The following is a 13,071-nucleotide window of genomic DNA, read 5'->3' on the forward strand; positions in this document are numbered from 1 at the left end:
GCCTGTTATTAATACTTGCGGATGGAAGTTTGTCAGGGTGGATCTTGATACTTTAGAAACCAGGTTAGGCTGACTTTTTCAAAACATTAAAATTCATTGCTTTGTTTGGATTTTCAGAAAATCAAAAACATTTTCTAATCTCTAATCTGCACTAGACTTCTAGCTGCATATGCTGTGTTGGCCCACACATTACTGACTGGTTGACGACTTACTAATGGGAATCCTGTAGGAGCCGCTGTCTGCTGACGTGGTTGGAACATGTGGCTGGTGATGTCAGCATCCTGCATGAACTCATTAGTAAAGTTGATGATCTTCACAGTGATATCAATAACTACATGCATACTACAGTTGATGAGAACCTCCATTGATGAGAACCTCCACTGATGAGAACCTCCATACAGTTTGTATTTAGCATGACTATGGTGACATTGGTGGATCATGCACACAACTGCTGCTTGTGAAATCCTGTTGTAATGGCAATACTCCGAGTATAGTATACTGTCATTATTTATGGACAGTGGAGGCAGAGTGGAAACTATTTAACATGGTCGATGTATTGTTGGTTTCTTAGAGGGCATATGTAGATCCATCTGAAATAGCTTTGGGTCACAAAACTCAGGGAAATTAAAGACTACTAAAAGTTGTACATCCTTTGCATGTTTAGAAACAATTTGTTTGGGAGGTCAAGAAATATTGCTTATTCAGCTGAACTTGGGAGGAGCAATGGTGGAAGCTGGTACTTCCTGGTGGTAATAATAACATAATGGGGAAGACTTAAACTTCAGATCGTATCTTGATTCTGTGTAAAGATGGCATGTAGATTTGTTTGTTTTAGTTCATCAGTTTATGTTACAATATATAACACGTTTCAGTTAGCTCTCTATCTCCACACATGAATCTCACAACAACCAAACCTCCACCAGTTTACTGTATGTTTAATGAGGAGCTTTTATAAATCTTGTAAAAACTTTGCATGAATAACCGGTATTACTTCATTTATCATATGTGAGAGACTGGGGGAAGAGATGTCACTTTGTAAAACACTGTGGATAAGATTTGGCTGAGTGTTGAGAATAGGATGATGTCATATCAGATGATCTTTGGTTTATTGATGCCCTTGTCATCAAGTTATTCTGTGGGTTTATTTTGGCGTTTCTGTTGTGTTTCCCCCCAATTGTCATATTCTTCTTTACCATGATGTTATACTATGGAGTACACATATCTATCACAGTTTGTATAGGATCTAGCAAAGCCAGAAAATGTGCTGCAGATTTCACTGTGAGCAGTGACATTCCAGCTATTATGGAACTTATGTATGTATATGTAGTCAAATGTTATTTATAAGTTCACATCAACATAATCAATTATAGAAGTCCCCGCCTTTTCTGGTGACCTTGAGGTTGGAGTTTCATAGTGCGGGTCACAAGACAATGCCTGGGCAAGTTGAGGGCTAACCTTTACGTACAATCTCATATGACCTGTGCCTTGTACATTTCTCGTAATGGGTTCAAAGGAGGCCATTCCATTTGTGCACTACATCACATAAGGTATGTGTAAGTGCCTGCCGGTACTGTCAATACTTCCACTTGGTGTCTGCTGACAGACTGTCAACCTGAGTGCAGATTATTGTAGTATTTTGTACTTGCTTATATGCATGACATGAGTGCACATCAGTGCAGCTGATGCACACTAGCGTGCACAGCATTAGTGTGTAATGGCTATTGTTAGTGCCCTTGTGGGTTCCCTCAGAGCAAATAAGTTTTGCAACAGAGCTGTGTTATCTGTTACTATACTCATACAATAGTTTGAGAAAAGCTATGGAAAGCCCATGTATTTAGATTGTTGCAGTAATGAACAGATAAATGGTGTGCGTTTCAGACAGTAATGTTAGTTGCCATTGTAGGCATGCCAATACCTCCAGTACAAGAGCTCTCAGCCTGTTTGTACAAGGTAGGTGGAAGCTGTAGATGGTTGGCGCATATTGGCATCACATGTTATGGATTACTCACTCTATCCTGTACTTGTGGAGGAACAGCTATGAATGAAAAGGCTGGTGTATCTGCGTGGGTGTAGATAAGTTGTGTTGTGTACAAAGTTAATGCTGCGAACAACAGTAAATGAATTCTGTGATGAAAGAAGATAATGTAATTTGTGTTCTAATCATGTTTGTGTTTGCTCAGACATGTTGGAAAGACAATATGTATGTCAGTAGTGTGTAGTGAACAGGGCTGTGTAAAGAACATTTGAGCATGTGTGTGCATCCTTCAGCTGTGTAAACCAGCAAATTAGGACAACCCTTCCTATTAAATACATGGACGATTGATGTAAAGACATCATAATTTGATGTAATAAAATGAAAACTCACTTTAATTTTCAGCCTTTGTGTTATTTCCCATGATGAGAAAGTGATAAGGATTGTTATGAATATACTATATGTGAATCTACCATGCATCTATAGGCCAGTCAATTACTCAGCTGCAATATATGTACTAGTCATCATAATAGTTTGATATCACCATTTGCATTCTGAGATTCAGAGTTTTAAAATAGGGAAAGCAGGATGGTTGCGGTCACTGAAGCATCTGTAGGGAAAGCAGTATGGTTGCAATCACTGAAGCATCTGTAGGGAAAGCAGGATGGTTGCAGTTACTGAAGTATCTGTAGGGAAAGCAGGATGGTTGCAGTTACTGAAGCATCTGTAGGGAAAGCAGGATGGTTGCAGTTACTGAAGTATCTGTAGGGAAAGCAGGATGGTTGCGGTCACTGAAGTATCTGTAGGGAAAGCAGGATGGTTGCAGTTACTGAAGCATCTGTAGGGAAAGCAGGATGGTTGCAGTTACTGAAGTATCTGTAGGGAAAGCAGGATGGTTGCGGTCACTGAAGTATCTGTAGGGAAAGCAGGATGGTTGCAGTTACTGAAGCATCTGTAGGGAAAGCAGGATGGTTGCAGTTACTGAAGCATCTTTAGGGAAAGCAGGATGGTTGCAGTCACTGAAGTATCTGTAGGGAAAGCAGGAAAGTGTATGTTGGGATCTAATCATTTATGAGGCTACCAGTATGTTATCAGTTCTTTTTATATAGAAGGTAACATTAATTGATAATATGTATTTAATTTGTGCTGTTTTCTTTTCAGAGACTTAAGATTCAACAAAATAAAGAGTATACCACGGGGATCCTTTGGGAATTTATCAAGTTTACAAACATTGTGAGTATGCCTTGCTTCATATTATACATATAATGCCATCTGTCAATGGTATTAATCAACTTGAAGTTGTTTGTAAATGAATAGTGGATTTAAATAACAAGCCAATGGATATAAATGAGATCTAGAATTGCTTTGGAACTTGACTCTGGACAATTGCTTCTACAAATTATTAAATGTTTATTAGATTGTTCTCTTGATAATTCTTCCTGAAAGACAGTGTCCAGAGGTGCTCAAGCAGCAACATAAACTGGTGTGGGACAGTTTGCCCCTGATGGTAATTTCAGTAAATGTTGATTGAATTAACTAGTTCAGTTCTCAGTGTGTGTGTCCACCTTGTGCATTGATACGGGGATGGCACCCTCGCCTATTTGAGGCCTGTAAGCATAAAAAAAAGTCATGGGGAAGATCCTTCCATATCCGAGGAAGGATTTGGTGGAGTTCCTGCAGTGTTGTGAGAGGATTCAGATACTGTCGTTAACGTTCAGTGGGTGACATTGAATCAGGGGATCTTGCAGACCAGGCTAACACATTAACATTGTTCTGATTAAGATACTACTGTACAGCTTGAGCAACATGTGTTCTAGTGTTATCATGTTAAAATGTCACTACAGGGCTGTTCTGTTTCCAGAACAATAAAGCGGCCATTTGCAAAATCTCATCTTGGTGCCTCACAGCATTCAAGTCCCCCTCAATCATTATCATTGGCATCCTTGCTGCAGCTTTAATCCTACCCAAAATCAGAACGCCCTCACCTTCAAAACGATCCCTTTCCAGAACACATGCCCTTCTGTAACGTTCACCTGTGTGAATGTATATACATGTCCTGCCATCAGTTCGGTGAAGAAGGAAACATGGCTGTTCTCCACTCTCATGCTCTCCATCACAAGTGTTGTCTGCTCCACTGTAGAAGTCAAAGTTCTTGCATCAGAATTGGCTTTCAATCTGGGTGTCTTGCATGGATGCCGTACATGTTGTCGAACTGTTCTCAAAGAAACACCTTTGTTGCCAAGTAGATTCTATTTTCAACATATCTGAAAGCAAGAAATTAAGTTCTCATAGGTACCATACAGAGATAGGAATATTGTTAGTGGATAGTAAGTTCTCATAGGTACCATACAGAGATAGGAATATTGTTAGTGGATAGTAAGTTCTCATAGGTACCATACAGAGATAGGAATATTGTTAGATGGTAGGAATATAGGAATATTGTTAGTGGATAGTAAGTTCTCATAGGTACCATCATAAGTTCTCAGGTACCATACAGAGATAGTGGAATATTGTTAGTGGATGGTAAGTTCTCATAGGTACCATACAGAGATAGGAATATTGTTAGTGGATGGTAAGTTCTCATAGGTACCATACAGAGATAGGAATATTGTTAGTGGATGGTAAGTTCTCATAGGTACCATACAGAGATAGGAATATTGTTAGTGGATGGTAAGTTCTCATAGGTACCATACAGAGATAGGAATATTGTTAGTGGATGGTAAGTTCTCATAGGTACCATACAGAGATATTGGAATATTGTTCATAGTGGACCATACAGAGAAGTTCTCATAGTGGATACCATACAGAGATAGGAATATTGTTAGTGGATAGTAAGTTCTCATAGGTACCATACAGAGATAGGAATATTGTTAGTGGATAGTAAGTTCTCATAGGTACCATACAGAGATAGGAATATTGTTAGTGGATGGTAAGTTCTCATAGGTACCATACAGAGATAGGAATATTGTTAGTGGATGGTAAGTTCTCATAGGTACCACACAGAGATAGGAATATTGTTAGTGGATAGTAAGTTCTCATAGGTACCATACAGAGATAGGAATATTGTTAGTGGATAGTAAGTTCTCAGGGGTCATCTTTTCATCTTAGACAATGTTGGAACCAATTCTGGTTAAGTTGGATATTTGCTTTGTCTAGTTGTTGTGGTATTTTTAGTATTACATTAATGTAATGCTGTACTTTGATTCTATTACCACACACACAGTGTGGGGTGCAAACTTCTGTCACAGTCTTTTTCTAAGGGAGGTCACTGTATGTGACATGCCTACCTTGCTATTTGTAGGTCTCTGTATGTGACATGCCTACCTTGCTGTATGTAGGTCTCTGTATGTGACATGCCTATCTTGCTGTATGTAGGTCACTGTATGTGACATGCCTACCTTGCTGTATGTATGTCTCTGTATGGTACATGCCTACCTTGTATGTAGGTCTCTGTATGTGATATGCCTACCTTGCTGTATGTAGGTCTCTGTATGGTACATGCCTACCTTGCTGTATGTAGGTCTCTGTATGGGACATGCCTGCCTTGCTGTATGTAGGTCTCTGTATGTGACATGCCTACCTTGCTGTATGTAGGTCTCTGTATGTGACATGCCTACCTTGCTGTATGTAGGTCTCTGTATGTGACATGCCTACCTTGCGCTGTGTAGGCCTCTCTACCGGACATGCCTAGCATGATGTACGTAGGTAATGCTTGGTTTATTGCACACCTTACAGGAATATTTATATTGCTAAAATGTTTCGAGTTTAAGATTGTGTTAAGTTTTGCAAATCAGTATCTGTAGAAATTGCCCAAAACAAATAGTTTGTGAATTTTTGTGAATCTTGATTTTGGTCAAAGTAGTCCACAGCAGTGGCTTCTTCAAGAGCTATTGACTGCAACCCAGTCTGAGACATGATGTTGTTTTTCAGGTTGTTGAACAACAATGAGCTGGCAAGCCTGGATGATGGGGCCTTCCAGGGGCTTGGTGAGCTGAGATATTTGTGAGTAACCTCTAAGGTCCAGATAGTGTAGCTCATCAAAGAAGTAACCACATATTGATGTCAATAATGTATATTAACCTTTACCTACGCCTAATACAACCATAAGCTTAAGGAACATATGCTGATTTGCAGTTTATTAAAATAGTTAATTTATAGTCTTTACCAACTATTATAAGGATGCTTTGCGAAATGTTGTAATTCCAATCTGTATGAGCCATGCCTCCGCCCTGCGTTTCACAGGCCGGTTTCCTGTGTGCAGAGAAAATCTTGAAAGCTAACATCTTAAATACATTAGCCCACAGAGGTTACACTGACATCAACTAGCTGACTGTAGTGGAAATATAATTATTGAAGTGCAAATATGTTCACTGTTTTGTGTACTCTACTTGATGTTCGCCTTTCAGATATCTATATAAAAACAAGATAGAGACCATTCATAGTAGAGTATTTAGAGATCTTCCTAAACTCGAACAACTGTAAGTATGCCGGGTATATTTAAATACTTTTTATCTTTCTTTCATTGTAATGCACTGAAGGTTAACTATCTTGCAGAATCTTACCATTGTAAATGTGTTCAGGCACATACCATCATAACAGGTTTTATCTACTGCATTATATCAATCATATGAATACTTGTTAGTCAACTCTAATATTGACAGACCACAGTTCTCAGATACTTACAATAAGTTTTTGAATGATATGATCTAGTGTATTGTATAATATTGCCTCTCGCTGTTTCTTGTTACAGTTTACCATTCTCTCTTGAATATTTCAGTTCTACCAGCTAAATCATGTCAATATTGATTATAGTAATATACAGACTGAGATATGGACTCAGTAAATATTTAAGGTTTAGCTTATATCATGTGTGTGAGTATTGTTTGACTTCTCATAAGATGAACGTCTGAAGAGAACAAAGTTCTGTTATCAACACTACTGTGTTTTTGTTGCAGATTCTTACACAGCAATAAACTAAAGAGTCTACCAAAAGGTGTATTCTCCCACTCCAGACATCTACGTCGGTTGTAAGTATATCACACATTTTCTTCTTGAAGCTCCCTAGCATTGTGCACAAAATCAGGAAGTAAATAGGAAACTTTTGAGATACTGGAATAAAAATGTTCTCAACCATGACAGTTTTGTATGGCTTGACATGGCCATTTGCAGAGTCATCTCCCTTGTTTATGGACTAGTCACGTGACAACACAAGCAGACAACAACTTCTAAGATCCACAAACATGTGAGGACTTGACAAAGAAAACCATCTCAACAGTCTGTACTCAAATGTGTTCTGAAATACTCATGAGTTGTACAGCATGACTAGCATTCCTCTCTCTACTGTGTACATGTGTGTGAGTAAGTGTGGTTCTGGTAGTGCTTCATATGTTAGGTTGGATCAGGATATTGGTCTATTTATGACACTAACAATAGACAATGTGTTGCTCAGCTTACCCATCTTCTAATGTAGTTTGCTGAACTTAGCTGGGAAATTAGGAGAAGAGGCCATCAGAAGAAGCACATGTCAAAATCTACAAGACATAAGTAACTGGAGATATAAGAACCCAATCAACAATGGTCCCCCACAAAGCTTATTGTTTAAGCACATTAAACTATAGAAGACATTTCTTTAAAAAATATAAGTTTAAAATTTCCAGTTTTGTTTGCATTCTTAGTATTCGGCACAACATAAACCTATGATGATGGGTTCAATAGGAATGGTAGTCTGAGTCTGTTTCCATGTGTCATGATTATGTAAAATGTTATGGTCACTTTGGAGATCACTGACTTGTGAAATTACTTATAAATAAATAGTTTTATTCATTACATTTGTAAGTTTGGTGTGGAAACTTCATATTTCTAATACACAGTTTGCAGCTAGTAACATTCCGAAGTGTGTTGAAGGTCAAGGTCATTCTTGTGTAATTATAATGCCTTAATTATTTATGATTGGAATTTAGTAATACTTGATACACATGATCTTTAAGCAGTTCATGGCTATGCTTAGGAAGCAAGAGGGGTAGTCATTTCTGTTTCATAGTTTTGTCATCAATGATTTCAAAGATGAAGTGATGATGATGTTCCAAGAGATGTTATTAAACTGGAAGTGCTCAAAAGTACATCTACAAATTAACTGAAGGGGCATGACTTTCTGTTGTACAGCAAGGGTCAGGGCCTAGATTTTCGAAGCTCTGTTAGCGCTAAGATTGTCGTAAGTGCCATTAACTTACGACTATCTTAGCACTAAGAGAGCTTCGAAAATCTAGGCCCATATGTTTTTCAAAACAAGAAGTGATGTTATATGGTTATAATTACTTATGACATTGTTATTTAAGGTGCTGGGTTCATGAAATGTGTCGTTTCTAACTTGTACGGTAGTGCGGTTTGTTTACTGAGAAACTGGGCATTCAGGAAACGGTGGGATGGGTCTGTTTCTCTTTTTGCATGCAATGCAAAGGCGTTTCTAGATGATGTGTGCTGTTCATCTGGCCAGGACATAATCTGGGAACTGTAAGCATATATTGACACCTTGCAATGTTCAGCTGGCACAGTGCATTGGACACAATGTGTCATGTGTAATCTGAATCTAAATGTCAGTAGTTGGCACAGTCAATTCATATACTATGACGTGATGTGGAAGGATATGTGATCACATTGTACAGATGTATTTGTTTGTGATTGACAATTCAGACGATTGGACTCAAATGCACTGGTCTGTGACTGTCAGTTGATGTGGCTGTCCAACATGCTGAAGGAGAAACATGGCTATACGCAGGCTGCTGCCACCTGTGAGTTTCCCAGCAAACTGCAGGGGAGGTCCCTCATGAGCATATCCCAGGATGACTTCCACTGTGGTGAGCATTCCGTACTAGCAGCATGCAGTATGTACAGGCTATAGCGTTCCCTTTATAGGATTACTATGGTATGCAAAGATACGTATGTGCATGCTTATCACTCTCCGTCCATCAGGAAACTCAAGACTTTTTCGTATTTGACTTCATTGTCAAAGCTGATATCCATTCTATTAATGAACTATCCAGTGTTAAACTTTTTATAGTCTTTCTGAAGTGTACTTCCTAAACCACTCAGATTTCCAATTTCTGTCAAATATTCTTCATATATGTCTATAACATTAAGTGACTTGTAATTTGGTTGAGGCATCAAACCTTTACATTTCAAGATGCGAGAAATGTTTCCTCTTTTATATCCAGTTAGATAATGGTATAGGCATACAATAGTTTGAATATGTACAAGTTTTAAAAGCTTAATGACCCTTTCACTTTTTTGCAGAATATCAAGTGGCTAATGATTCTGACCATAGATCAGGTATGTACTGAGCTTTTATTGAAATTCACTCTATCATACTTACTTTATGCCATCTTCACAAGCCGACTTTTCTTGGGGCAACTGCAGTGCAACCTATCTATGGTACGAGATGTGATCCTTGTTATGAAACTGTGATACCTTGTCAGATGACTGTTCTTGTTTGGAATGACTTCACAAAAAGTTACCAATATACGATGAAGCCAGTGTCATAAAGTGAAGTGGAGTCAATGCACGTAACACTCCTTGTTTGTAGTGACGGGTAGTGGGTTATTATGTACTTTAGATGAGATATGGTGTGTAATAAGGGAGCTGCAGTTTTTTTGTCTTTACTGAATGTCTTCCTTTTCATTTTGCAATCAAAGGATTGTGAGAGGTAGGTCCTATTTATTTTGCAAGTCAGCGTCTTTGTAACAACTGGTTGAAGACAATATTGATTCACAATATCTGTCAATATTAGGGGTAAAGGTAAGACATTTGGGTGAGATTGATATCAGGTTACCCAATGTCACTGGATTTATAGACACATCCACATTGCAGTATTAAGGGGGTCAAAGATTACAAATAGGTAAATTGCTGTTAGTGGTTTCTGGATAAACATATACATATTTATGGATGCTAGAGCCATATTGATGGTTGATGTATGTCATACATAAATGATCAATCAGGTGATAATGATAGATACCGACTCCAGAATGATTTCAGTACATTAGCTTTGAAATGTAATGTACTTCACTGCCATATTGAGTTTGTTCACAAGTTTTCTTATTTAAAGATAGGTGGTAAATTTAGGCAGCCATATGGGTGAATGGTGAGGTCAGTGTTCATGAGGCAAGTACAAATATGACATAATCCTGGTTTACTCCCATCTATATGGCATTGTTTGCACCAATGGCAACAATGATATGCCAAGTACGTTTAATATGGGCACTATTACCAGCACAAAACATTTTGTGAATGTAGATTATTCCTACTTATAAGAAGGTACAGGCACTGGTTACAAGCTTTGTGTTTCACCAGTGTTATTAACAACATGCCTTTGTTGTGTGACATGACGCCTTGCATATATGGGAGCTGAGTATCATCCGACCAACCTGTGATGTGCATAATTTTAATCCTATCTCATGTTTTCTGTTAGAAATGCCAAGATTTACAATGGAGCCAAGAGACGTTGATGTGACATTTGGCAACACAGCATACTTCACCTGTAGAGCAGAGGGCACACCTAATCCAGAAATAATATGGCTCCACAACAGGTGAGTGGTGGTTTTGTCGTTAGTGATTCCCTATGGTTTGATTGGGCATATATTCTGTAATGTGAACTTCAGGTCCCTCAGGAGATTATTTCAGTTTATAGATTCTTCATTTTCACATTGATTATTAGTTTAGGAAGGCAAATTTCTTTTTTAAACTGAAACAACGCCCTCTCTGTGATTTGTCTGCAGTAGTTATTCATTAAGTCTCTATTTTGACAGGGATTTTAATGATTCTCATTATTTAGGTTTTGCATTACTTTAAAATATGAAATTGTTTCTTCTCATGAGTCCTTAATGTGTATGAAAACAAGTTTAGCACTGCATATCTCTATGCTGATCTGATTTGCTGACTTGAATTTGTCATTCTGATCATCCAAGTAGAATTACAGCTTCTCTGAGTGGTACCAGGACATGCATGGCTATATAACTGAACAGACTGGCTGTGGTGTTGCAGTGAAATGGTGGAGCCTGATAATCGCTTGACTATCCTCTCTGATGGTACGTTGATGATTCAAGAGACGAAGGACACAGATCAGGGGGCCTATGAGTGTGTGGCCAGGAATGCTGCGGGAGAGGTGAAGACAAATAAGGTGGAGCTGAGGTACTTTGGAGAGCCGGGTAAGATATGGAATAATCTAGGGCTGTATTATAGATTTGAGGGAGCAACTGTTGCAGTCTCACAGGGTGGAACTATGAGTGAACTCACAGGTCAATGTGTCATCTGGGTATACACTCAAATCTTATTGGTTACCACGTAACAAGGTGACGACATGACAGATGAACACCCACATTAGTGGGCCATCTGACTGGGATGCTGGTTGAAAGGAATATCACACTTTTTGATTGTAAATATCCATCAAATTTTTCCAGCACATAAACAAATGCACATGTCTTTGCTTAAAAACCTGCCTACTGGCTTCTCTTTGGTGTTGGTTTGGTTCCTCCTCCTCTTTCAGTTTGTTATGTGGTTATTGCCATGTTTTTACATTGTTGTCAACTCCTGGTGTTTCAATATAGACCAGTTCCACTAGTTGGTTGTCAGGCCCAAATCTTTGTCACTTGAAGTTTCAATATGAGAATAAGATTATGATGTGATACAATAAACCTTCAACACAAACAACTGGAACTAAACATTGTATTATTGGAACCATGAATGCATCAAATGTGCCATAACTCCTTTTCAGCACCTCTAACTGTGATTGATGCAAAGGCTTAAACACATAAACTTTTATATAAAATACATAAATCTTATTGACTCATATGTGATTATGGAACCATTGTGGTATGCAAGCTATGTCTTACGGGTGATTTAATGTTTGATAGTCTTTATTGATTTTATTTGTTTTAGTGTTGTTAGTAATTTTTCCAACTGTAGCCATATTAATGTTGTGATGTTGAGAGTCATTTTGATTTGTGCTTTCAGTGATCCCGACTTTCATGGAGACACCAGCTGATATAACAGATGTGGCAGGCGAGACAATTCAGCTACTTTGTCGGGCATCAGGAAACCCACGGCCAGACATCACCTGGACAAAGAATGGGTCCCCCCTACAGAGCAGCCCACGGTTCCGCCTCCTGTCCAATGGTGCACTGATGATCCGTGATCTGCGGGAGGAGGACGAGGGCCTCTACAGGTGCAGTGCGGCCAACAGCATTCAGACCATCACAGCCTCGGCTAGGGTCACCATCCAGTGTAGGTACTGCTTGTAAACAGCAGAACACTGATTAACACATCACCTTGGGGTCAGGCTGCCTTTGTGTTGCCCAGGACATTCCCAATATATCAGTTTCTATTTATGTATTTGTGTTATAGGTGATAGTAAGGCGAGTCTTGTTGGTTCACAGTGGTTCCTTTCCGGAATAGACTTTTCAGTGATATGAGGTTTTATGGTGCCATTTATTGTCTTATCTATTGCTTGTTTTTTTCCAGCTCCCCCTGAATTCTTTGTGATTCCTCGTGACAAGGAAGTCCCAGAGGGTGATAATGCAGACTTCAGCTGTAATGCTAGGGGGGACCCAAGTCCAGTCTTGTCATGGGTCAAAGATGGTATGTCATCCAGCTGTATCACGGTTATTATTAGGTCAAAGATCGTGTTTCACCTAGCCATACAGCTGTACCTTATCTGAATTACAGCATGTCACCAAGCTATATCATTGTCTGTCATTGGTTTAGAACAGTAAGTCACACAGGTTATACAGTCAAGCACCGTTGTCTCGATATTCATGGGCCCAAGAAAAAATATCGAGTTATCCGAACTTCGATACATCCGACCAGGGCATATCATCATTTATCGCTATGAAAGAAAATAAAACGCTTCTCAGTATGTTTTGATTTGAAACTATAATCCGTTATCAGTAGTGTTTAGTTGTAATAGTGAGTACTTCCTAAATATTAATCCTAATTAAATAACAATCAAGTGACACCTTCAACTCAATTAGCCCTAATTAGTTTACACTATTGCATCTCTTTGATTCATGCTGCTACGTGTGTAAACGTGTGCAAACAACCTCAGTTCAGAG

At 38.7% G+C, this 13,071-nt stretch overlaps 1 protein-coding gene across 1 annotated transcript in view; it reads left to right on the forward strand.

The window, feature by feature from the left end:
* LOC124286075 (peroxidasin-like) overlaps positions 1-13,071 on the forward strand; it is a 47,570-nt gene that overhangs the window by 25,624 nt on the left and 8,875 nt on the right. The window contains exons 2-11 of the mRNA XM_046722402.1: positions 3,134-3,205; positions 5,903-5,974; positions 6,379-6,450; positions 6,928-6,999; positions 8,663-8,826; positions 9,263-9,298; positions 10,434-10,551; positions 11,006-11,169; positions 11,975-12,244; positions 12,482-12,598. Coding sequence (XP_046578358.1) covers positions 3,134-3,205; positions 5,903-5,974; positions 6,379-6,450; positions 6,928-6,999; positions 8,663-8,826; positions 9,263-9,298; positions 10,434-10,551; positions 11,006-11,169; positions 11,975-12,244; positions 12,482-12,598 — 1,157 coding nt within the window. The remainder of the gene's footprint in view (positions 1-3,133; positions 3,206-5,902; positions 5,975-6,378; positions 6,451-6,927; positions 7,000-8,662; positions 8,827-9,262; positions 9,299-10,433; positions 10,552-11,005; positions 11,170-11,974; positions 12,245-12,481; positions 12,599-13,071) is intronic.

The sequence above is a fragment of the Haliotis rubra genome, unplaced genomic scaffold (assembly GCF_003918875.1).
Source record: "Haliotis rubra isolate DU_JTF1 unplaced genomic scaffold, ASM391887v1 Scf110, whole genome shotgun sequence".
Classification (NCBI taxonomy): domain Eukaryota; kingdom Metazoa; phylum Mollusca; class Gastropoda; order Lepetellida; family Haliotidae; genus Haliotis; species Haliotis rubra.